This window comes from Haliotis asinina, chromosome 5 (assembly GCF_037392515.1).
Source record: "Haliotis asinina isolate JCU_RB_2024 chromosome 5, JCU_Hal_asi_v2, whole genome shotgun sequence".
NCBI lineage: Eukaryota > Metazoa > Mollusca > Gastropoda > Lepetellida > Haliotidae > Haliotis > Haliotis asinina.
The window spans coordinates 57,285,801-57,312,975 of NC_090284.1; the positions used below are offsets into that span (position 1 = coordinate 57,285,801).

The window sequence follows — 27,175 nt, forward strand, 5'->3', positions numbered from 1 at the left end:
ACCCAACAAAACTACAAGAATCTGTTCTCTACTGAGAAAGTGTAATCCCAAATATAGCATGTGTTACATCTGTGTGTATTCATAGTGAATACAATGCTGAAATCAAACTTGAGATAAACTGCAGGAACTCTGTACCTGAGGTGATGCTGGTAACTCAACGAGCATCCAGACTTTGAGTTACCGACATCTCTGCACGATTTCAAAAATGCTCATGCTTCAACACATAGACATTAATAAGTCTTTTCAGTGCTTTCAATGTATTTGCACCATATGGTTTACCAGTGTGCTAAATAGTTTTGACTGTAAACACATGGAAGACTGCTAATTCAAGGGAGATAATCGCCTAGTGATCGATCTGCCACCATGTTGGGATGCTGGTACCAGCATCACCTTTAGGTACAGTAAAGAAAAGACAGTTGATCATGATGGCTGTGATGGCATGCTGCAAAGTTCTAGTTAAGAATAAGGAACTTCAGAACACAACACAACTGAACACAACATGACACAACACAGAGCAAAGCCGAGCACAGTCAAATTATGAACTCAAATTGAACAAATCATATCATGAACATCATCTGTGGTTCTTACAAGGTATTATCAGTGTAGTAAGGTTAGAAGGGTGAGACTGGATGTATGAGTTATACAACTGTCGCATGTTAGTAAGTCGGACATGGATTTCATATTTTCAAATATACTACTCAATTAATAACAAAAATATGACATTTGCCACGGATCACTAACTTCTTTTGAGTAGTAGATATTTAAAATCTTTCTAAAAACATGCCACCAATGAAAAATAAAAAGTAGAGTTGGCTAACTTAACAAAAAATGAAAAGCATAGTTTTGTTTCAACCACATTCTTTACTGTTGGAGCAGATTACAACAAAGTTTCATATCATGCTAACTGTGATCTTGCATATTCTCTCTGATTTTCTTTCTTTACTTAAATGCTTTATGATGAAATGATATACATTTTTCTGTCAAGCAATTCAGCATATAGTGTGCGTGGATGACAAGAATATGAAATAATTCAGCTTCTGATATTATGTTGCCATTAATATAAAAATTATGGAATGGTTAAACTGACATGGCAGTGATTGGATATACAGATGATGAGACAAGGCAACTGATGCTTGCTGTCACACACATAGACTTCGGTAAAATATTTGATTTCATTGTACAGGTCAAGGTAGCAGGGCATGGTGTCACCAGAAGAGACATGGTCACAAGTCTATACAGATACAGGGATTAGTTCTCTTTTTCCTGCATAAATGTTGTTTTTGACTTGATAAACAGTCAAAACTGAGCTGTAAACTAGTGACACTGATATGCAGTGTCTATCTCTGTTGTGACAGGAGAGTGATTGAGGGGAGAGGGGTTTGGGTTGAGGGGGATAGACGTTGCGAGGGTGGACTGAGGTAGTGAGGAAGGAGGGTGTGGATGGATGGTAAGTGGGGGGTTGGTTTTGAGGGGAATGGACAAGAGTGGACTGAGGTGGTCAGGAAAGAGAGTGCGAGTGTGTGCACTTTTACACCACACTGAGCAATATTAAAGCTATACAGCAGCAATCTGTGAATAATTAAGTCTGGAACAGATGCTGTTGTGGTCAACAGCATGAGCATTGATATGTGCAGTTGGTAACCAATGACATGTGTCAATTAAGTCAGCAAGGTTGACCACCTGATCCTGTTACTTGTCACTTAAGATAAGAATAGTCACCTTTTGTGGCAAGCATGGGTTGCTGAAGGCCTATTCTACCCTCGATCTTCACGGGACGAAAGAGAGATTGGGATGGGATGAGATGTGGGTTGGGCTTGTGGGTTGGGGGTGTGGGTGGGAGTGTGGGTGTGGGTGTGGGTGTGGATGGGAGTTTGAGGGGTAATAGACAAAAGTGGACTGAAGTGGTGAGGAAGGATGGTGTTGAGTGGACAGGATGAGGGTGGATGGGGAGGGGGTTGGGGGCGACATCTATGGATGGAGGTAGGGGTAACACTTGGCATTGAGGAAGAAGGATTAAACATAATGCTTATATTCTATTAAAGAATTCATCATCAATACTGAATAAACACATCTATTCCCAGACAACATCAGATAAGCAAAAGTATCTCTCTGCTTTACCAAAAACTGTCTCATTATCATGTTCATTAACAATACAAATGACAACACTTATAATCTAAACTAGGATATTATATCTCACACACAGAAAAAATTGCAATGCTTGATTCATTCCCATCAGTTACAACAAAAATCATGTGCCAGTATTAACATCATTTAACAAAGTAGACAAAAAGATAAAACTGCCTTTGTGATCAACACACAGAGTTTTCCCTCATCATATTGAAAACCCAGTAATCAAATGAAGGTGATTGGTATGAATGATCTCTTAGTGATAACAGAGATAAATACACAAAGTATGCCACACACACCAGGAGAACAAAACAAAACAATTGGTCAGTATTTGAGCAAGAATGTTACGGCCGAAGCATTTAGCTAAATCAAGGAACTGTTGTAGGCTTATCGTGAGGCTCCAACGAGCGCCATCAAAATTCTTCTATAGTCCCCTGATGTGTCGTCCTGGATAAAAAAAAATATAGGACTTTTAAAATATGTATGAGTTTCTTGCTCACTAGTAAGTAATGATAAATGATGATAAAAGTAATGAAAAAACTGATAAAAGAGAGAGCAAACAAAAAAATGTGAACAAGCCAACACTGCACAAGTAATACATTCAGCAGGCATCTGAGCCAATGGACTAGCCATTATTTATGTTAATAGTAGTCTGCAATAGGGATCCAGCATTTTGTTGTCTTGCAAAATATACACTGATGCATAATATGTTTTCGAAAAACATAATTAGACTCAGTTTTAATTAAGATTTTCTGCTTTTGAAGCTGCAGCTGAAAAATAATATGAAATCAAATGTTCTGCTAACCTATCCCCAATCCAACAAATGACTGGCCTCCCTCAGGAGAGAATATCTTTACATAAGGTCACAGATTCTGACACAAAACACATGAAGATGCCGAGTTTTCAATGGCAAGTTAGAAGATGTTTAGCGCCTTTAATATGGCTTCACTATTCCAAAGCTGTTCTTTCAGTTTCCTTTCCTTGCCCAGCTACCAACAAGGTACATTAACTCAAAAATCAGAGAATCTGACTTTTGTGTTGTTAAAACTAACACTTAAAACTTTTTGTGATAATTTTCAAAGATGATGCAATACTTGTAAATATAGGTGTCTGTTGAAATATTTGAGTTTGACAGTGGCTTGTTAAATGAGTGGGATTAGTTTTATTCTAGCGATATGGCGGTGGTCTGTAAATAATCGATCCTGGACCAGACAATCCAGTGACCAACAACATGAGCATTGATCTGCGCAACTGGGAACCGACAACATGTGTCAACCAAGTCATCGAGCCTGACCACCCGATCCTGTTAGTCGCCTTTAACAACATGCATAGTCACCTTTTATGGCAAGCATGGGTTGCTGAAGGCCAATTCTACCCAGGGACCTTCACGGGTCTGGCTGGTTAAAAACTGGAAAACATCTGGAAGTACTCTCAGTATGGGTTACAATATCAAGTACAAATTTTGCACATTTAAGATCACTGTACTTCCCATGAAAACTACTTGTTTGATGTATCAGGCAACTTACTAAGTGACTATTTCCAACTGTTGATTGTTTTCAACATGTAACAAAATTATTTTGCTGTATTCTAGCATTTACCCTAATAGATTTTGACATGTTATATCAGCAACTTGTAAATGGTCAAAAGGAAACAAGTTTTAAAATACAGACAATGAAAGGCAAATCTGATTCACCCAAGCTTTAACATGTTTAATACGATAAGCAGTCGGTGCTGGATATTGGACTTAACAGGGCTTTGATAACATTTGGTCTGCTAAGGGAGGCCACTTATCAAACCTTAAGCTATGAGTACCAGTGCAAGACAGAAAACATTACACATGCATCACTGGTCACCAAACTTGACTTAAAATAATGTTAGCAAGTGAGCAGATTTTAATAGATGTCAGCACTGTAAGAAAATCCCATGAGCACTGTGAATGAGATACAGTCAAATGCCAATAAGTCGAATTGCTGGGGACCAAGCAATATATTCCACCTAGAAAAAAAGAGATGATCAAATATTGAACAATTGAGTTTATGCATCTGATCCAGTTATCCCCCCAGGATTTAGATTGGGTCCTGGCCAGATCGCTGAGAACACTGTGACTCTGCCATGACAGACAGATCATGAATAGTAATAACTGAATGAAAGCTGCTCTATACAGCAACAAACCTATTTGAGTTAACTAAGTGTCATGTGCTAATTCTTCCATTTCTGTAAAGTCACTAATCCACCTCTTGAACTCATCCCTTAATGGCTGAAAGGTGTGAGCCACATTGGTTTGTTAACTGGATCAGTTAGCTACACCAAATAACTTCTCATTGAATGACTTTGGCTTATGTGTACAAGATTGCTGTTGTTTGAATCAAATTTCCTTCCCGAATCATCGTGTGTATTTATGAGATGAATTTGTGTAACCGGAAATCAAATAGAGAAAGGTCGGGACCGACAGGTGCATAATATTTGAGACGCCCACATTTGACTCATTGGGATTTGACTGTATATATAACTGTTTCAATGCAAGGTATCAAGCCACATCTATCACAAAATAGACAGAACAAACCGAGATCTGCACACAGACACAAGGGATCTAATCCTTGAGTATAAAGCAAGTCTTCCATGTCTATTTGGTATCACCCAAGTAGCTGGGTATGATACTGACATACCATAATCAAAGTCAACCAAGATTAGAAGTAAACATCATAAGTTCCTGGTGTACCTAGGGGAAGCAACTCTGTACTACAAACTGGGCCACTTGAGCCTTTCCTTGGTCCTTTAAACTGAGTTTAGTTCTGACAGCTACATGTGAAAATCTGGGTAAAAATTGGTCTTCAGCTACCCATATTTGTCATAAGAGGCAACTAACGGGATCCGTGGTCTGGCTTGCTGATGCCATATAGCTGGGACACTGCTGTGTGCAATGTTAATTAATAAACAAACAAAAAGGCTCTGATATTACTTTAGCTGAGCGCATGTCAGTCATGTAGTCAGCTACTATGCCTCCATTCATGTAAACCATATTGGTCTCTGCACAATGGTCTGTGGTTGTGAATGTAACGAAACTTGATTAGACAAATCTAGACTTCACAATGGTCAGATGTTTGCACCATCAAAATTCTTAATGAAATCAGATATTTTGCTCAATTACAGAACAATCTTTTACTAACAAATAGTCAATGAGTGTTGAAACAGATTCCTGTAGTAACTATAGATTAATAGACACTAGCTATATCCCTTGTAGGAGATAGTGAAGCATTCAGAGCTTCATGTGTCTTAAAAAAAAAAAAAAGGAGAATGTGAAGAAAAAGATGGAGCCAAGAACTTACACAGCCTTCATTTAGATTAGAATAGACAGTTAAATTTTGCTAAGTGACACAAACTTTTGTGGGGACTGTATCAGATCTTTGCCACACAGATATTGAAGTAAACAATAATGACTCCTGGGGAGTATACAAACCATACTCTGTGGCCATTGTGACCACACAATCTCCATTTAGGTGCCTCAACAACTAATGGGCAATGTGGATCAATTTTACCTCCATAGTGTCACAATACTTACTAGCGACCATGGTTTATATCACGAAAGCTTGGCTTGATTGAACTAATGTGTGAATAAATTATTTGTCTACATCAACTCACCCTGATGAAGCTCTCCAGAGTCTTCCCAAAGCGTTTTGCAAACTCTTCCTTGATCTGAACCATGTCCACTTCAGCCCGTGTAACAACAACTCGAACCAGTGTACGATCATCAGTCCCTGCACCCTGGAATCAACCATTTCAAAAACACACTAAGTTGCTTCTACACCAGGGCTTAGATATAAGAGGCATCTTGAGTTACAATATCATCTTATGTTACTTCATGACATAACTTGTACACAAAAACAAAACTAAAACATTGTGTACACATTTGGGCAAACACTATTAAAGTCTTCATGTTTACCTTCATAGAATAGTAGAGTCGGTCTGCAAAATAGGCCGCCTTGTTTCTCACGACCTTCACTGAAATAATGAAAACCACAAATAAAACCATGGTGACAACATGAAAACATGATGGATGATGTAGTAACTGCACACTGATTGCATAAAAATAGTATAAGAAATTTGTGTCATCACCTTATCACATAAAAGCGAGTGAGCTGAGTGGAGTTTTCTGAGTCAAGACAAGAACCAGGGATGTATCTAGGATTTAAACATCATGACCATGGAGGGGCAGAATCGAAATAATCAAACTTGGCATTATTTTTTAACTTCATCCTAACCTAAATTCAGTGGTACATAAACACTGATCTGGGAAACATCTAATGCTATTTGGGTAATTTTCACTTCCCTTTTACCACTGAGAAAAAGAAAAGTTGAAGAATTTCTGTTGTAACTGCGAAACAAAACACTTCTCATCAACAAATCAGATTTTCCTACAGATGAAGAGGACCTTTGAATTCAATTACAGACAAGGACAGAAGATTTGGATCAGGGGTGGTAGTAACATAAATGAGTACAAGATTTATTAATGGGCACTTGCTTAACAATCAGGGATTAAAGCCTCAAGCATACCATGCGCACCACACAATCCACAACACCCTGCACTAAATATGTAAACCAAATCAGTGAGATGAAATCAGTGTTTGCCTTTGACATGAAAATCCAGGAGTCATCATGACTGCCTGGTGTCATGAGAGGGAGTCATGGACATATTATTGTGAGTCAACTTCAGTATGGAACTTTCATCAAGACATCAACTGTGATTGATTAACAATAAAAAATCAAGGTAACCAGCAGTGAGCAGTTTAGTGGTACACAGTAAACTAAGTAGTTTTAAACAACATCAGATTACAGGCTTAGATTATCTGAACTAAGGGCCCAGTAGCATGCGTCAACAATGATGCTAGCTTTTACATTGACAGCGTATGTGAGATACTTTGCGTGCCCAATATGCAGGTTTTCTGCCTCAGATGAACACTTCAAAATGACTAGTTTCTATACTTTTGTTTCTGAAACCCTGCTTTCTCCCATCACTTTTTGTAGCATTATATGCCATGCTGATTAACTGCAATAAGGGTTACCAGTATATTGACAAACTTCAATGAGTCATGCTAATGAATTTCAGTCAGGGTCAATTCAATAAACTTCAGTCATATTGGTAAACTTCAATAAGGGTTCTAATGAGAACCTGCAGAATAGCTTGTATTGATAAACTGTGATAACGGTCATATTGATAAACTGCAGTGAGGGTCACGTTGATAAACTGCAGTGAGGGTCATATTGATAAACTGCAGTGAGGGTCACATTGATAAACTGCAGTGAGGGTCACATTGATAAACTGCAGTGAGGGTCATATTGATAAACTGCAGTGAGGGTCACATTGATAAACTGCAGTGAGGGTCACATTGATAAACTGCAGTGAGGGTCATATTGATAAACTGCAGCAGCTAGAACACAACATACAGGTAGAAGGTTACTTACCAATCGTGAGCATGCTTCTCTCCAGGTCCCCTGACATCTCTGATGCAATCGCCTTCTCGATGTCCTGATTGACAATTCGACTGTAGGCGTCAAACACTGCTCGCAACTGGTCATAACTCTGTGCTGCCAGAATACGGTTGAATGTGTTCTCATCTGTCCCCCATCTCTTCTGGCCTGCCTCATACAGTGCCTGCACAAATGTAAAAGATGCTTGTGTGGTTATGAATCTTCCTTTGCACTCACTTCTTCCAACACAATCAAAGTGAAGAGAAGGAAAACCAAGATGGATAGTCAACTTCTTTACTGCAATGAATGCGATGTTCTGACATGCTTGCCAGAGATGGCAACCCTGAATCAAATGAAAGCGGAGTCATGCCTTGCCCAGTGCAATTCTCGAGCCCTGAAGGTGCAAGTCGGGGGTGAGTGTGAGAGGGGGATCGGGCCCCTTTTGAAGGTGGGGGTCTGGGGGGCCTCCACTACAAAAACAGATTTAGTCTGCTGGAAATATGTAATTTCTGGGCATACTTAACCAGATAATACTTGACTCAAATGGACATATTCAAACTGCTATTTACTAAAATAGAAGATTTCAAACCATGTCTAGATTTGTTTGTATTCCAGATACATCAACTTAACAAATAAAGATGGCTGACCTCCATAATTAACTGAGCAGCAAAAGAAATGAAAAGTTTCCAATAAATGAAATCCCATAAAGGTTAGCAATAATGTTTATGCCTTCTGTGTAAAAAACCGACGTTTCTTTTGCGTTTCTTTTGCTGTTCAGTATACAAAGACAGCCCCAAACTCACCTTGGCATCCTGCTGGGCCTTAGCCTGGTCTACAGTCTGGTTCTCCATCCTGCCACCCTGAAACCAAATCACATTCAATCTGTTAAAATATTGTCATGAAAAAACTAAGATTTTGTCATGAGACAGAAGTGTAAATGAAGGTCAACTCCACACCAGCAATGCACATAATACTTACAGTTGTCATGGACACAAGAAGCTTCTTGAAATGTCCTGATGTTTCACTGATGATATCCTGTTCCAGCTTCCGTCCGTACACTGAAAACATGACACAGTGAAGGTAACTCAGCTGGTATCAAATGCTCTTTCACCAGATACAACACTAACTACTGACAGAATGATAAAAATGCTACCTCAAACACTGATATAAAATCATTGATGAAGCTTAGTGAATGCAGCCAACTTTGTATAGGTTGGTGAGTGTTCATGATCTGGTACATACTGGCTTTGTAAGCAGCAACCATGGCCAAGATCTGCTTGTTGTTCCTGGTACACAGGATTTCTATCAGAGCTGCTTCATCAGTGCCGGCTCCCTACAACAAACAAAATTGAACTGATGTAAGTCTTGAGGACTATAATCAAATGAGATATTGTCTAGTTTGTACTGGATGATTTGGAGAGTGGGAAGCACAGAGGTTCAAAGATTTCATTCCCCACATTGGTAAAACTAATCTGAAGTCCATTTCTACTGCCCACACCATGATATTACAGGAATATTACTAAAAGTGGCATAAAATACAATTTATTTCCTCAGTGTACTAGATAGTCAATTGTACTACTTAAAACAAACTATTAGATACAAAAATTGTTGGAACGTAACCAGCAGTTAGGTGCTGAGGAAGCCATTTTGACGTTGTACACTCAAAGAAAACTACATGTGACAGTGTAGATAAATATGTCTCACCCTCATGGCTCTCCTCAATTCATAGGCATCATACTCTTCTGGTGTGTACAACAGAGCAACGCAGGCGTCTTCGAAATGGCCACTAAGCTCACTTTTCAGGTCTTGAAGCAGATCCTTCAAATCATCAAATGTGGAATCAACAAACAGTCACTAGTTTATGGTATACTGATTTTCTAAATATCAACAACAAATGCGATCATACTGGGGTTAAAAAATCCCATCGCCCGACACAAGTCAGTTTTCACTTCAGGCAATCAAATAATGGTATCTTACTTGTCCATGGACTACTGTCAACATGTTAAATTTAACTGGCACTCATACAAAACCAAGTCTGTGAAAATGGGCACTAATTCTGAGTGTTTAGCGTCAAAACAAACTTTTAGAGAACAAGAGGAGTGACCCAATCTTACCCTGCCGAAGCATGTCTTGTACATCAGTTTGATTTGCTGCCTTTGGTCTGAGCTGCGATACCCAAGAATATCAATTATAGCTTTCTCATCAGTACCTAAAACACACAATATCTCAGTTTGATTCTCTTCTGTACAGGACACTTGGTAAAATAACATACTGATTTATAACATGTACAATCCAAGCATTCAAGGCTTGATGATGAACAAACTATGTTCACATTCCGTGATGTTGAATGTGTAGAAGCGTATAAGAGAAGACTGTGAATTACAAACTGACAATATATATCAATACTGATGAGATTAAAAGGACAGATAAAACTATGTTAGGCAAACTCAGTGAAGCTGTTACACCAAGTTTACCACTATGATCAATACAATAGCAAAGTCATCTCTGAATCCATACAGTGGAAGAGAGATGATTTTCAATAGCCTGTTGTCTTTAGTCTACAGCTAAGTATACATGACCAAAAGAAACGTGGCCATACCATTGCTGACTGTCATCTACATACAATTTATACCAGTGTGCCATCTAGACACATCCAAAGCCTCCAGTGTGACTGATAGGATGTGGCACGTAATACAAAGTCAATAAAAGGAATGTTATTAATCTGATATTACATGCTACATCAGATCAATGTAGTTCCAATGTTGACTTAATATAGCAAGCTGCAAGTCTCAAACAGGTAATAATTTGGTGATATAAATGAATCTGGATATCAAGCCGACATGAAAATGAATATCAAGAGGGCAATGATCCAGGTTCTGACTCAACTTTGCAGTACAAATTGATGCACATTTAACCACTGAGTTACTCCTGCCCTATGCATCTATAAACAGTTTGAAATGCATCTTTAAACAATCCAATGAGATCCTCAAGCCTGCAGCATCCTCTAGAATTCAGAAGATATTTGTCCATTCTGTTATGATAAATAGCCTACATGATTTAAGGGATGCTTACTTACTTGCACCAGGTGCAGCCTAAGATAAAGACCTAGTTACACCAGCCAAATTCAAGTTGTAATGTAGTGGGTTGAGACATCAGAAGTTTCGGTGCACATGAACATATTTTCGTGATGCAGTACCCATGAAACCATAGCAACAGAGACACAGCTGATTCCAGTTTACTGTGGCTGTCCAAACAAGTCAAAGAATAACAATGCTTCCTTGGTGCCATGGCGATTCAAAGTTTACAATAAAAATGAGCGGACATATTTATGCTTTATAGTTAGATTTATTGTTGACTGATTTCTCAAATATTCACTAGCAACTGTAGGTTGCACTTTGTAATACTGGGTTGCACCTACGCAGGTAACAAAGCTCTAAATCAGATAGTGTGATTTCAAACTGACATGAGAAAGATTCCGTCAGAAGTTACTGATTGTAAGTGATGACTACCAATACAGATCACAGAGATTAATAAGAGATTAGAAGACATAGATATCTCAAACCCAATACAGCAGTGCAAGGTATTTATCACAAGAGGAGAGAGTAATAACATACTTGAAAGTCAAGCCCAGGTGTGTATCTACATGGTATTAGTCTTGTTTCAAGTTGAACCAGCCTCTCCCATGATATGCAGCCTACATCCTGACTTCCACCTTTCATGCATAACTCTATTGCACACTACTGTACCATTTCGTCATATGGACGAATATACACGAACACTGTTACGTCATGGTCTATATATGTCTACCACCAAGCTATATGCAGACAAGAGGAGTCATCTTCAGTTCCTAAGTGTAGCATGTCTCCATTGTGTTACATATTCACTAGGACCTGTGCTTTCATTTGAAACCATGTTTAAAACAATAGTCCTCAAGAATCAAATAAGTTATTCACCCGACGTATCGGCAAGGAATAGCCCAGAAAGGTTGTGTAAACAACAATAAAGAAGTAGACATCCATAACATTTCGTCGTATGTCTGATAGTTAGTAACAAGTGATCACAATGATGATGTCAGTCTATAATAAACTTCAAGAGGTGAATAGGTCCAGATTGTTTATGACTAAGGAATGGAGACAAAACACAAGGCACTAAAAATGAAGCTCCCCCTCTAACCATGCATGGACATTCTCCAGACAGAGATGTATATCTGATTCAGTTCTCCTTCACATTTCAAAGGTCGAAAGTTTATTTATAAGATAAGTACATCCCCAAAAAGTACAATCATATAATTCAAATCCATTTTTCAAAAGAACTTTTTAGTTGCTCTTATAGCAACTCCCTTTGCTATTCCTGTCACAGTCCTTGACTTGACTGAAAACAGAAAGTTGCAAACATCATGCAACAATAGATTGGGAAGACACATTGCAGTCTGTCGACTTGCCCTACTTATGTTTCAGTCCCAGGCACAGTCATGAAGGTTATTACTGAGAGGTTTACTTGGCTTCATGCAGAAACTATACCACACAGATGAATGATCTGTCAGTTTATGGTGTCAGTAAATTGTACTAAGGTTCTCTGTTCAAATTGGCTTCGAGAAATCACAACAGAATTTTAAAGAAAACATTGTTTAAAATCACTGAGAAAAACAGGAAAATCAAGATCTGTCCCCAAACAGCAGAAGCAGAAAATCCCTACATAACAGTGACATAGCGAGACATTGCCAGTAAATAATGCTTCACTCTCCATCAACATGATCAAGGCTACAACACAAAAGCAAACCTTGCTGATCAAATAAGAAAAGTAGAATATGGATGGAAAGAACTAAAGGACTAAAGAGGATAGGGCGGTTTTGTCACTACAACCTGTTCCTTTCACGTGCTACTAGGGTAGGGTCTATGTCTTTTTAACACTGTTTCTAAGTGATATACGCCCCTGTGGTTAGGCAGTAGAACCCTGTTTCAAAATGCTAACATCGATAGGGAAAATGATTGAGATAATACAAGCTTTCAGGTCGACATTTGCATGAGAGAAATGTATGTCAGCTGTATATCAAGGCCATATATGGCCAACAAGTGTGTCCTTGGAAAAATGCCCTCTAACTGTCAAGGAAATGATATTATTAAAATCTAAATATTTTAGATATTTAAATACTTACCTTACCATAGGTCTTATGCATATTACCTCAAGCTTCGCTAGAAGAGATCAGACAGTCGTTGATTCGCCATTCCCTAGATGGCTACCTCATGTAATCTACGAATGTAGTCACGGAAGTGACGTGATCTCCCCACTCGCGCAAGCGCGAACAATCCAAAAATCACTTTTACTGGCAACAGGAAGGTCCGAAGAGTCCAGAGTGGGGAGGAGCATCCAGCGCTGGGAGGGAGTCACCGCCCTATGGTAAGGTAAGTATTTAAATATCTAAAATATTTAGATTTTAATAAATTTTTAACTTACCTTACCATAGGTCTTATGCATATGGCTTCGACAGATGGATGGTGGTGTGGACTCCGGAGGACCATCCCTCAGCAACCAGTGCACATGCATTAGGAGAACCTGGGAGACCAATGCCAACAGTCACAGGACAAACCTGGAAGCAGGACAAAGAGTAACCCAAGGGAACTCCAAAGAAAAACCGACGCACCCTGAGGGTGAGGTTAATCTTAAGACCAGCGGTAAGTAACAGTGTTATTACCTAATGGGCGGACGTCCGGGTAAGTTGCTGGGCAACCACCAACGGACTGAAAGACTGTAGTCCCTCCATGTCCTCAACTGCCAAGTCCCTCAGGTAGTGGGAAGCGAAGGCAGTAGACGACGACTTCCAAAAGCAGCCTTCCATAGTTTGTGGCACTGTGCAATTTCTATGGAGGGCCATGGTAGATGCCAACGCTCTGATCTCGTGTGGGCTGTCCGCCACCGGATGAGGTAGACGCTTGGCATCAAAAGCCGCCAGGATCGTAGATCGAAGCCATAAGGCGACTGTGTTCCTGTTCACCTCCCCTTGCAGTTAGTCGAAAGCGGGATGAACAGTCTTTTAGGGGAACGTCTCTTAGAAGCCAACTTCCGGATGTAACATCTGAGGGCTCTAACGAGACACAGCAGCTCCCCCTCCATGTCCTCAACTGCCAAGTCCCTCAGGTAGTGGGAAGCGAAGGCAGTAGACGACGACTTCCAAAAGCAGCCTTCCATAGTTTGTGGCACTGTGCAATTTCTATGGAGGGCCATGGTAGATGCCAACGCTCTGATCTCGTGTGGGTTGTTTGCCACTGGATGAGGTAGACGCTTGGCATCAAAAGCCGCCAGGATCGTAGATCGAAGCCATAAGGCGACTGTGTTCCTGTTCACCTCCCCTTTGCAGGTAGTCGAAAGCGGGATGAACAGTCTTTTAGGGGAACGTCTCTTAGAAGCCAACTTCCGGATGTAACATCTGAGGGCTCTAACGAGACACAGCAGCTCCTCCTCCAAGTCATGTTGTCCCAAGACTGCAGATGACAGAGGAATGGAGAACAGCCTGTCTGGCTGTCCAGGGAGCTGATTCTTGGCCACAAAATCTCACAGGAGACCCAAGTGGGCTGGTCCATGCCTCGACTGATCCAAGCGAACCTGCGTGACGTCCAGGGCATGAATTTCACTAGCTCTATCTGCAGTAGCTAACGCTAGAATGAAGACCGTCCTTTTTTTTTTTTTTTTTTTGAGACAAATACACGAAGGAGGCTTCCTCTAAAGGCTTATACGGAGGTCCTCTAAGATGTTGTAGGACGATGTTGAGGTCCCAAACTGGAGGACGAAGCTTAACTTTCCGGTCCTCCAATTTGCAGGCCTTGAGTAGCGCAATAAGATCTGGTACCTTGGAAATCTGTTTATCTGCTTTAATCGAATAGAGTTCAAAGCCGACAGATAAGTCCCCAAGGTACTGCCTCTAAGATGCTTGCAGTTATGCAGGAACAGGAGGAAGTTCGCTAAATACTGTGGAGAAGCTGTCATAGGGTCTTGCGATCTTTGAGCGCAAAAACTCTCAAATGAGCGCCACTTGTCGTCATATAAGGACCTAGTGGACATTCGATGCGTACAAGCTAGGACGCCCTTAACTCTTATTGCCTTCTGCAGATGACCCTACTGTGAAGATGAAATCTCAGTGGGTCCGGATGCAGCTGCCGACTGTGCGGATGTCGAAGCAGACGTAACTAATCTGGGAGCTGGTACGACTCTCCGCTGGCGAGATGACGCAGGTCGGGGAACCATGGCCTGGCTGGCCACCAAGGTGCGACCAAAAGCAGTCGCAGGATCGTGTCGATCGCCCACGCCTGCAGGTCCATAAAGTGACTGAGTGGAAACCCTGTGCTCCAGGGTGATTAATTTCGCCACTTGAGATGAGTACCCCTTGGCCCTCAAGACTATCACAGATGGTCCAGGCGCAAAGATGAAACCGTGACGGATCCAGGTGCAGTGTCCAATTGTGAGGATGGTACAACAATTGGTCCCACTCTGGAAGCCGATTATTTGAAACGTCTCTCGACACAACATATTCTCTGTTGGAGATAGCGTCTGCCATGAAGATGCAGGCTCTTGGTATGTGAGATACTTTTATTTGGAGGATCAGACTCGACCACGTCGAAGGGTAGAAACGACAAGTGTAGTAGAGGTCGAGGCCTCCTTGACCCTTGTTTACCTAAAGGGCTACTATTGAGTTGACCGTATGGATCATCAGTAGCTTGTCTCTCGGTGCTGTCAACCAATAATAGACATGCATCACCGCTTTTATCTTCAACTGGGTGATGTGAAGAGATAGAGCTCCACTCCCCCAGAATCCTGCTGCAACCTCCTTGACTAGATAGGCACTCAATCCTGGTAGAGACGTGTCAACCTAAAGATGGTTGTTGAATGACGGCTCTAATATGCAAGTTCCAAACATTGACCAGCGAGTCTACCACTGGTGTGGAGTCAAGACGTCCAAAGTCCTAAACCTGTCTTGAAATCATGATCAAGAAAACGCTGTCATAGACGTAATAGTAGACGTCTACGTCTGATCATATCCTAAGGTGACGTGAGCAAATCGAGTAGACATTATCACTGACATAGTGATAACGGACAGAGTACAGCTTGCTTTTAACATCGCCTTGAACTTCGACCCCCGAACCTGGGACGGCGATGTGATGAATCAAATCTCGCGGAGTTAGTTGAAGCTGACTTAACAGCCTGATAATGAAGTACAACTCTCTCAAGATAAGCTTGTATGCCATAAAAATGCGTCATTCTTCGACTTCAGAACAACACGCAGTACATTATGGATGTGTTGACATTTCAAGAAGTCTACTTATAACTGGCCGTCTGTCCGGTCAGAAACTGCCATACATCGCTGCACGCCTCCTGATAAGCAGCGTTGAGACTACTGTTAGAGGATTTCTATGCCGACTAGAGAAATCCAATGCCGCTGTAGACTGCTAGTCTAGAGTGTAAACGACATCTTTCCATCGTAAAATGACTGTAAGTCACTGCAGACAACTTCCTTACACTAGAATCATAACAACACATTCTGCGCAGGGCGTTGTCCCTCGATGACCAATCAAATTGTAGATGTAACGACCCTGGGATCCTTTGCAGGGCGTTGTCTCTCGGGCACCAATCAAAATGTAGACGTGACGTCACCGGTGTAGCAGGTAACTGATCATCATGAAATCTTGTAAACGGTGATACCCTGCTAGCCTATAGGCTTGACCGTAACCATGCTGTTTGCGAGCACGTGTCCAAATGAGTAAAGCGCGCGAAAACCCTTCCGCCGCTTGAAACTGACGTAGACAAATTGTTTTTCAGATAGATGTGTTGGAATTTTCCCCGAAGATAAATGCCGTCCTCTCTTGTAATAAGAGGTGTAGTTAGGCGTGTCACTTTGTTGTTGTCTCGTAAAATCTTCGTGACGAAATGAGTAAAGCACGTGAAAGAAAACTTTCTCCGCTTGAAGTATATGTAGACAAATTGTAACGTAAGGATCTACGGGGATGCGACCAGTCCCTCCCACCTACCGGCGTAGGAATATCTGGTACGGTGATCGATCCTCGAGGCGTTGTCTTCAGACAAGTCCATCGCCGCCGCCGAGGTAGCTGACGCCAGCGCAGACAACGGCTTAAGCATCCGCTTGAGTTCAGTCTCAATGGCCACCTGCTTAGAATCCTGCACTCTATGAGAGAGCCACGAGAAGCCCAATAACCGCTACAGAGATACAACCAAGACAGCCACGCTGTCCGCGAAAACCAGGCTGTCTATCTTGTAATCTGACTTCCTCGACTTACACGCTTAGAAATTCGGATTGACAATTTCGCATAGACCGCATGTAATACAACCATGGCGTCCGCCACCATAGGATGAGGCAGGATGAGTAGTTCCGGTGATAAATGAATTGCTGCAGGGTTGCTGGAATCAGCCGAAGGCGAAGGGCAGTCCGGTAACCTGTCAGCAATCCACTCGAAGACGACTGATAAGGGTAGTCAAGTGCCATCACCATCGCCGTCGCCTCCTACTTCCTCGTCGAAGTCTGGGCAAAAACCTTGTACCTCCAGGTCCTCCCAGGACATGGAATTCGAATCACGCCGCAGTGTAAGAGACGGAGTCGATGCATGAGCAGCAGATTCCTTGGACGGGATCCAAGGTGGTTCCGGTGACCGCAAACGCCGAGTTCTAGAGGAACGTCGAGGTGATATGGACTGGGAGAGCAAGTAACATCTTCACCTGGTAGTAAAGCGAGAGTCCACATTCAAAGGGCGTCGCGGGGACCGAGAACTCCGACAAAGACTACTGTGGAGGGTACAGGATCGCCGACTCCCAGGGAACCTGGAGCGCGATCTGCGCCGAGAGCTCTCTGCCTCCAACTGTCGTTGCAAAACCTCTTCCCTGGACAACGTATGCAACACCCTGGGTATACGGTAGGACGCAGGTGCTGGCGCTGACACAGGGTCCGGCGTCGGCGCTGGTGTCGGGACAGGCGCTGACGTAGACATAGGCGCTGGCGTAGGCATAGGTACTGGCGCAGGCATAGGCACTGGCGTAAGCGCTGGCGCAGGCACAGGCGCCGGCGTAGGCTTAGGCGCTGGCGTAGGCATAGGCGCTGGCGCAGACATAGGTGCTGGCGTAAGCACAGGCGCTGGTGTCGGCATAGGCGCTGGTGTCGGCATAGGCGCTGGTGTCGAGACAGACGCTGGCATCGCAGCAGCACCGGGCGTGAGGAGGGAGCGCAGGAACCTCTGGACCTCCGGATGAGACAAGCCTCCGGACGAAAACAGATCCACGATGGAATCCGAGCGAGGTGGTTCCGGGGACAAACGTACAGGCGTCATGGACGAACGCCCCATCCCAGGCGTCGGCACAGGCGCTGAAGGCGGTTGTAAGTCAGGGTCGTCCGGCAGAGATCCCAACGACGACGCTGGAGACGACAACCTTCTCTTCCGCTGTGAAAAATGCTTCCTCTTAGCCGCAAAAGAAGCCTTGAAACCAGCAACCAACAACGCCTCGCAGTACTGGCAGCGTCCGTTAAAAGAGCAGGCCAGAGACGCACAATCCGGGCACCAAGGGTGGGGAAATTCGCCGATTCCTGCCCCTAGCAGACGGTGCTAAACTGGCGAGACATACACAGTTAAGTGCATAATACAAAACATAACAATGCGTTGAAACCAACGCTAGGCGGTAGAAAAAACACCCCTATACCAGAAATGCAGCACCAACGCACCCCCACTATAAAGTAGGCACGCCCGTAAGCTCGTGACAGCGAAGGGCAAACAACCAAAAAGGTTGCCTGCGTACATCGCAACGTGGCACGAAAAAACATATAAATGCAGTGAAACCTGGCAAAAATACTAATCGACATGGAAAACCACATGGAGGGAGAAAACCAGCAAGATATAATACCCCCACGGACGCCATGCCGCACTCACACACGACGCAGGCGAACCCACCCCGAAATGAGAGAAAAAACAACACGAGGTAGCAAAGTAAGTGCAGTTAAAAGATAACTTACCTTAACACGCACACCTAAGGGATACAAACCATACCTACCCGTGAGGAAACAACTTTATTGAACCACAAAGTAGGTAAACTAAGCGAACCAAAAACATCCTAACAGACGAACGCTAGAAGTAAAAGTGATTTTTGGATTGTTCGCGCTTGCGCGAGTGGGGAGATCACGTCACTTCCGTGACTACATTCGTAGATTACATGAGGTAGCCATCTAGGGAATGGCGAATCAACGACTGTCTGATCTCTTCTAGCGAAGCTTGAGGTAATATGCATAAGACCTATGGTAAGGTAAGTTAAAAATTGAAGATATTGCAAAAAGTTTTTAGAACTGTGGAATGCTGCTACCGATTGAATCTAGCCCCACTCGGGCACTGTGAAATTGGCTGGAATTAATTGGTGAATTTGAAAGGTGAGTCTTTGCTGTGATCCATGATTTTGGTATGGAATTGTGAAGGTAGCTGTTTTCTGTTTTCGGTGAGTCATGTCACATAACTTTTGAAACAATGATCCAAATGTGACCATTCATAGCTCATTTTGTAGGGAAATCATAAAAAATATTTTATGTGGTGAAATCTAAATTGGGTTGAGGAGGGTGTTGTCGTTACATCCCTTTCCTTTTATATACTGCTAGGGTAGGGTCAATACGCCTGTATGTCTTTCCAAAACTGTTTCTAAGAAATACATGCCCTTGTGTGCCTTACGTCACCACATTAAAACTGCTCTGACAAAGAGAGGCTCTGATTCTGAATACATTCATTGTGGCCAGCCCGAGCCAGATCTTACCAAGTCCCTTCATGGCCTTCCTCAGTTTCTGGCTGTCTGTCTCAGCGTTGAAGTTAGCAGCTGGTCTCAGTGTTCCAGTTTCCTAGAAACAAATTAGTATAGAGAATAATAGGGCTTGTAATGCAGTTGCAAACTGATTAAGTACTGATAAATTAACAAGGGAACTGTTTTTTTAAAGGAAGACTGACGTCAGTTATTTATTTGAACCTCAGAGGTACATATTCAACCCAACATCTACAGCAAAGATCATTCCTAAATATAATTCACTTCTGTGCCCCAGTGAATGAACTCAGTGTTTGTTCTGTGTGAGCTATTTAGCAGAAAGGGATGCAGGACTTCACATCAAGTATGTCAAAGCATGCATACATTTCTTTTCCAACTTTTTTATGTGTGCACAAGAATAAAGGTAGACTAATGTTTAGTCTCTGAAATTATATAGTTTTGATTGACAAAAAAATCATATAAAATAGACAAAGAGCCCCAGTGAAATGGCAGAATCAGAGCCTGAGGAGTGAGCGAGTGAGTGAATATCGTGAGTAAGTAGCAACATTACAGCAATATTGTGACTGGGGACACCAGAAATGGGCTTCACACATTGTACCCATGTGGGGAATCAAACTTGGATCTTCGGTGGGACGATTGGACACATAAACCATTAGCTTACCATAGAACCTGAGGAAATCTAGAGTTGCTTCACTTAGGGAGTTTACATAGCAAAATGAGGAAGTTCAGGGACTGAGACTAGAGATGTACGTAGTTCAGGGACTGTGAGAAGCTTTGACCTCAATCCAACATCTCCTCTTCTGCTTTTCCTCTCCCCATCTCACTCTGAGCTAAGCAGAGGTCCTACCTTAACTTTATACGCTGATGATACAGCTCCTGGATTTCCATATCCTCCATAGGCTGCTGGTGGCTGCTGGCCACCTTGCTGTGGGGGAGCAGAGCCTTGATAACCTGGAGCTGGGGCTGATCCATACCCTGCTGGCTGACCATAACCTGCCTGGGGAGCCTGACCATACCCTGCCTGAGGGGGCTGACCATAACCTGCCTGAGGGGCCTGACCAGGATAACCTCCAGTCTGAGGAGGTTGACTGTACCCAGGCTGTGGGGCCTGACCTTTAACACAAACAATTCTTTTTAATGTGGAACCAGAGGTAGCTGTGTGGGTTAAATCAATAAATGTGCTTGTGATTAGGTACCTCTCTCTCTGAGCTCTGAGAGTGTGAGTTTGAATCCTGGATGGGATGAGATCTTTTATTCCAAGGGAGATCAGTATTCTGAATAAAGATAATTTCAGGAACAAATCATTTATCAATTCAATATTCCTCAACAAGACACCTTTTTTCACGCAGATTTTTTGCTGCTAACACTACATAGTGTAACAGATATCTACAGTAAGTAGTGTCTGTGTTCAACTTCTTAATATAAAGAAACTGGACATGCTTCTCTGAAGGCTCAGCTTGTTAGATAAAGAGTGAGTGAGTGAGTTTAGTTTTACGCTGCATTCAGCAATATTCCAGCTATATGGCGGTGATCTGTAAATAATCGAGTCTGGTCCAGAAAATCCAGTGATCAGCAACATGAGCACTAATGTGCGCAATTGGCAATCGATAACATGTGTCAACCATGTCAGTGAGCTTGACCACACGATCTTGCTGGTCGCCTCTTATGTCAAGCATAGTTGCCTTTTATGGCAAGCATGGGTTGCTGAAGGCCTATTCTATCCCGGGACCTTCATGAGTCGTTAGCATCAAGACTTTTGGACATTTGTCCACTATAAGAATGAGTGTCAGAAAGAACAAGAGTGACTGAATCTACAACTCATTAACATGTGCAAAACATTCCGAGCTGTATTTCTGAGAGAAAAAAAAATAATGTTTTCCTCCCTCATCACTTCAAAAATTTTCAAAAAGTCCTACCGCTCTCCTACTTTTGATGAAAATGTGCCCGAGAAACATTTAATCTTTTTCATGCAGCGTAAGTTGATCAGATTGTCACCTGAGAAAACCTCCGATTGGTTGCAATCCAATTTCAAATTTCTTATGGAGAAACTTTCAGAAGTAAGAGATCTGACTTCAGTTATATATTTAGACCACAAGGCAAATGACACTAAAAATTCCAAATTTGCAAATGCATGTAATAGTTCCTTTTGATGGGTGTGAACCTAGCATGTAAACGTTAAGCCATATGCACCAGAAAAAAAACATCAAAGATGTTTGGAACCAAGTCGTGTTTCCATGGAAACTTGTCTTTCTACAGGCATTCAAGCTAAGACACACCAGTGGCACCACCCACCTGGAAACCCTCCCGGGGCCTGGCCTGGGTACCCACCCGCTGGGGGTTGTCCGTAGCCTGGTTGTGGGGGAGCATTGTATGGCTGGGGAGGATACCCTCCCGGCTATGAATAAAAACATGTGGGTTGTTATTAGCAGACAGCATGAGGACTGATTTACACAACTGGGATACAATGACATGTGTCAGCCATATCAGAGAGCCTGACCACCTGATCCTGTTCGTTACCACTTATGACAGGAATGGGCTACAGAAGACGAATTCTAACATGGATCTTCATTTGATAATATTATGAATAAAATATTCAATAAGCTAAACAATGAAGCGTATGACTGTATGGGTAACAAATTATTTATAATGTCACTCTAAGCAATACACAAAAAGATGTTAAATATAAAGTTGCATGCTTCAGTGTTTTAACCTCCACCTTCTACTGTTCCAATCGAACAACAGTTCTTATCAAATATGTATCATATTCATATTATAGTTTTTACTCCCAATTAATGATAATTGCACAACATAAACACATGAAATGAATCCTTCCAATCTAATTTGAGTCACATTTACACCAAACGTCTCACCTGTCCTGGCATTTGGTATGTTGGTTGACTGGCACTGGGGCCTGATGGCATTGCTACCTGGGGTGGACCCTAAGAGAGAAAACGGTAGGACTGTGATTGACACCGGATGTGATTCAGAGTATTTGTAACCTTTTCTTATCAGTGTGTGGCATATTCAAGAGAAAAGAATTAAGGGCCATTCATTTTATATTCACTGTAGTGACAAGGCAGCTCTTGTCATCTCGATCTGTCTGCTTGTGTGTCTGCCTCAGTGACTGAGAATGGTTTTACGCCACTTTTAGCCACTGTCCTGCAACATCACTCGCAAGACACCAGACATGGGCTTCACACATTGTACCCATGTGAGAAATCGAATCAAGATCCAAGGCACATTAAAAAATGCTGTAACTACAAGGCTATCCCACGGCCCCATGTATGCCTGAACTCAGCAATGACAGTTGTCTGTTAATAAAGTCTGTACTATTCACATTATCTACACCACTGAAGTATAAAGCCATTGACAAAGTCAGTGAGTTTGAGCACTTAATCCCATTAGTCATTTCTGACAAGAAGTGGGGTTGCAGAAGACCAGCTTGAAACCAGATCTTTAATAACATAGTTTATGTATGTACATGTGATACAAGTACTCACACCAAATCCAATCCCACCAGGAGCACCAGGCAGTTAATTCATTAATCGCCTCTTACGACAAGTATAGTTCGCTAAAGACCAATTTGAACTAAGCTATTGATTGGGGTAGTTATATATGTACATGTGATATAAGAACTCACTCCAAATCCAATCCCACCAGGAGCGCCTGGCTGTGGGGCGTACGGTAGTCCTCCTGGGGCGGAACCATATGCTGCTGCTGAAGCTGAGTCAGGTGTGGGCATACTCACCTGGAATAATACATCAGTGGACAACAGTAAAAATACACACTAGAAATACAATTCTTAAATATGGAACAAAATACCAAACTTTCAATTGACAGAAATCTGCAAACCTCACTTAATAGATGTATTTGAAATGAAGACAAACTGGTGTTGTCTTTTGGCTTATAATTTCTTTAAGTTTATATAATGTAAATTAATAACTTTATTAATTTCCAAACCTGCAGAACACTACTACCCCATCCCTGGTGTTTTTGCATAATGTAGCATGTGTCCATGCATAAATCATATTCATAATATACATTTTCAAGCTTATTGTGCCAAAGTCAAATATTCATTTTTTTCCAAAATGACCAGATGCTCCAGAACCAATAACATGGTAGTGCTCACCTGTGCACCTGGGTAACCGCCTGGTGCTGCTGGGTAGGAAGGGGCACCTGGCATGCCCCCTGCTGGAGGGTAACCACCCTGACCAGGGGGGTAGGCTCCACCTGCTGGAGGGTAGCCGCCGGGTGGTCCATAAGGGGGATAACTCATGTTTGTTTTTCCTTTAAACACAGCACAATAAGAATTCATTAAGAATGAATGTACTAAAATATTTCAAGAAATTTCTCTTGTGGGTTAGCATAAATGTCTAAAATGAAGAATGTCTTCTACACTAAACAATACAGTGAGATTTTCTATCATACCAGTGAAGGACCATGTTAGAATACTGGCCTTTAGTAGCCTATTATCAGTTTACATTGTTAGTTATGTATTATACTACAGAGCAGATTTTCTGTGTCCCATAGATCCACTATGTTGTCCAAGTAGATTTGAAATCATTGATATGAAAGGGTTTGTTTTCATTATCGTTCATCTACTTAACCACCAGCTACAAAAGATCCCGAATACTACTTTCTGATACTGATTTTCCTCTGGCTTGAGCAAGCTCAATCAGAATGTGCATTACATGATATCATGGCTATATTTCTGTTCATACTTCCAAAACCATTATCTATGTATATATCCAATCATAAGAATTTTGATTTAAACAAAGAAAAAAAGAGAAGGATGTGCTGAATATTTCACAGCTAACTGACATTACAAGAGTGTGATTAAGAAGTTTAAGACGGTATAAGAAGACTCACCTGTAATGAGTCCAGCATTATGTCACCATTTGGGTCATTACAAATTTGGTCTCTTTCTCAGACATTATTACTATGTTGAGAACAATAGTACTGTTTCCAGAAAATCTGACTTCTTTATGCTTTCAGACTGATTACTTTTGGCAACATTCTTTCCAAATGACATGTTTCTCATGACATCAGAGACCATATAATTATATATTATACGGTCTCTGATGACATTAACATTCCACAACATACTCTGAGTGGAGGAAGTTAGAGTTGTGCAAAGTATAAAAACAAGCTCCATCACATTGCAAAGACTTTCTGCAAAATTCCATGTTATAGTGCTCTTCACATATTTAAACTGTTATGAGCTTTGGTTTAGTATTGGACACATAATACGGCTGTTTGAAAGGCTTGTCAACTTCTATTTGCATGTTAGAAAACCAAATAATAGTGTCAGGGTCTAAACATGACTGATGCAAAGTGTTGTGATGAGACAGTCATATATTCTCTTATTTGTGAATTTCTCCATCAGCCAATAAAAGATAGGTGAAACATTGTCCCATACCAAGCAGAATGGCTGGCTTAAGCTTTTTGTTTGGACAAATTGTAAATAATTCATTTTATCTGTTTGTTGTTAAATGCTGGTCGAGCTCTATGATGGTGGTCTATAAATAAATGAGTCTTAATCAGACAATCCTGTGACTGATATCATGAGCATCGATCTATGTGATCGAGGTACTTTAACATCTATTAACCAAGTCATCATGCATATTAGTCGCCCCTTTTGAGTGAGTGAGTGAGTGAGTGAGTGAGTGAGTGAGTGAGTTTATTCCAGCTATTCTAGCACTCAGCAATATTCCAGCTATATGGCAGCGGTCTGTAAATAAAGTCTGGACCAGACATTCCAGTGATCAACAAAATGAGCATCGATCTGCGCAGTTGGGAACCGATGACATGTGTCAACCAAGTCAGTGAGCCTGACCACCCAATTATTCGCCTCTTACGACAAGCATAGTCACCTTTAATGGCAAGCATGGGTTGCTGAAGGCCTATATTCTACCCTGGGCCCTTCAAGGGTCACCTCGTTTGAGAATCATGGGTTGCTGAAGACCAATTCTAACTTAGATCTTCATACCTGGTAAATACTCTCGACATTCTAGAATCTAGGATCCACAATCTTTTATTTTCACAAATGTCCCCACATCACTTGTTGAATCTATGACATTTATAATGCGCTTTACAAAAACACGAAACAGTGTATCCAAGATGAATGTGGTATTTAAGTTAACATATTTATTCTGTAAACACTGCAATGTACCGGCAGTAAGCAGGCTTCTAGTCTCGCCGATGTTAATAGTGTTATTTCCTAATCCGGTGTCCATGGCCTACATATTGTCGATATTTCATTGACCAGCATATCATCAACTGAATGGCCAAATCAAGCCTTTTCTCACAGCTACACAGTGCATAACGTACCTTTGGTGTCTGTTCACTCCAGGTAACACAACCTGTCTTCAACTAACAATCTCAAATGTTAAATTGAAGCGAAAACACTCTCAAGGCGTATCTTCTTCCGTGAACGCTATTATTGCCACATACCAGTGAGAGTTACCTATCCTTGGTGCGTTTTGGCGCGACATGTTAATGTAAAACGTGAACGTAGACTAATTGCATGGTTATACAGCTTAGTTAATATAGACGTCACATGTGTCATTTGTGCCTCATTTGGAACAGAAAATATGCAAAGTACTCACAAGCATGGAAACTGGAGGATAATCACTCTATTACATGATTTTAACTTCACGATCTAATCGCACAAACGCATCCAGTGATAAAGCATTGCGAAAGTGACCGTGACGTCAGAAAACACGGATGAACGTCATTATCAATTCATTTCGTGTCATGTGATAAAATGCTCACAAGAGACGTATTACATTATAACCTTCTGTTAGGTGTACATTTATAAATAGCACTGACCAGAATATATATGCTCTTGAGAGACTACAGGTATTTAGTAAACTTAGATAAATAAATACTAGTATATTATTTTTTAAACTAGATGGAGCTGTTCACCGAAGTATCCAGTCAGTATAAGTAGAAATGCACAACACGAATTTCCCTGCTACATATTTCAGCTTTATCTTTAGGGATGGTGCATTGGCTTTTAATGTAAAAATAATACGGATTTAAATCAATTAGCATCTCTATCAAGTGCTTGCCATGTTTGGGATGGTTGTTGAGTGGACTTGGCCGGGAAATGTAAGGATGCTTACATTTATTTTGCAAAATCATTTTATCGGCCATACTCCTATTATAATCTCCGTGTATAGTCGAACCCCAATGTCTCGAACTCGATTGAGACGGATTTTCTGTTGTGTTGAACTCATCACTATTGAACTCAACCCGTTCATACCGATTTCCTTTTATCTAGCATTATTTTTACCATGATGTCTCGAACTAAATGTGTCGAATTCCAGGTTGTGTTTAACTCATTTAGGGCTATTTTGCTTGTGCCGCTGTGAAGTCATTTATCAGTACAAAGAGACTTCGGTACGAATACTGATATTAGAATTTCCCAAGTACAAATATATATTAATATATAGCTGTATTCAGGTTTCAAAACGACCAATGTACTGATGATGGCTGGAGATGTGTCACGTTGAGTATATCCTGGGTTGTTTGTTTTAAAGAGTTTCCGTGACATGGATTGACAAAACAGTCGGTTAATCACGTCTGTTTGTGATGGAGTCACGCGTGGGAGTACGAGATAAACGTTTACACTCAATCTACTGCAGTCACTAGTTCGTGTGTCCCTTTCATGCCTGCAGATTTGTGTTAGACCTTTCTGAGGTCTTCAGATCATACGGTCCTTGCGGGGACCGGAAAACAACGCATGCCATAAAGGAGACCAAAGTGGATTGACTGCCCATAAAGAAGGTGT

General features: G+C 41.6%; 1 protein-coding gene across 2 annotated transcripts in view; it reads right to left on the reverse strand.

Annotated features, from left to right (window-relative positions):
* The window catches only part of LOC137284910 (annexin A4-like), a 29,910-nt gene extending 4,066 nt beyond the window's left edge, over positions 1-25,844 (reverse strand). Inside the window, exons 1-16 of one of the 2 annotated variants that reach the window (XM_067816955.1) lie at positions 25,711-25,834; positions 23,510-23,667; positions 23,021-23,128; positions 22,251-22,319; positions 21,673-21,775; positions 20,228-20,493; positions 19,378-19,459; positions 9,708-9,802; positions 9,298-9,411; positions 8,836-8,926; positions 8,572-8,651; positions 8,397-8,453; positions 7,588-7,777; positions 6,068-6,126; positions 5,767-5,889; positions 758-2,574 (exon numbers count right to left, since the gene is read on the reverse strand). In XM_067816955.1, coding sequence (XP_067673056.1) covers positions 2,515-2,574; positions 5,767-5,889; positions 6,068-6,126; positions 7,588-7,777; positions 8,397-8,453; positions 8,572-8,651; positions 8,836-8,926; positions 9,298-9,411; positions 9,708-9,802; positions 19,378-19,459; positions 20,228-20,493; positions 21,673-21,775; positions 22,251-22,319; positions 23,021-23,128; positions 23,510-23,656 — 1,644 coding nt within the window. In that variant the 5' untranslated portion in view covers positions 23,657-23,667; positions 25,711-25,834 and the 3' untranslated portion in view covers positions 758-2,514. Of the gene's footprint in view, positions 1-757; positions 2,575-5,766; positions 5,890-6,067; positions 6,127-7,587; positions 7,778-8,396; positions 8,454-8,571; positions 8,652-8,835; positions 8,927-9,297; positions 9,412-9,707; positions 9,803-19,377; positions 19,460-20,227; positions 20,494-21,672; positions 21,776-22,250; positions 22,320-23,020; positions 23,129-23,509; positions 23,668-25,710 lie in introns of those variants that run through there. The other variant, XM_067816954.1, reaches the window with a different exon arrangement.
* Positions 25,845-27,175: the final 1,331 nt, after the last annotated feature.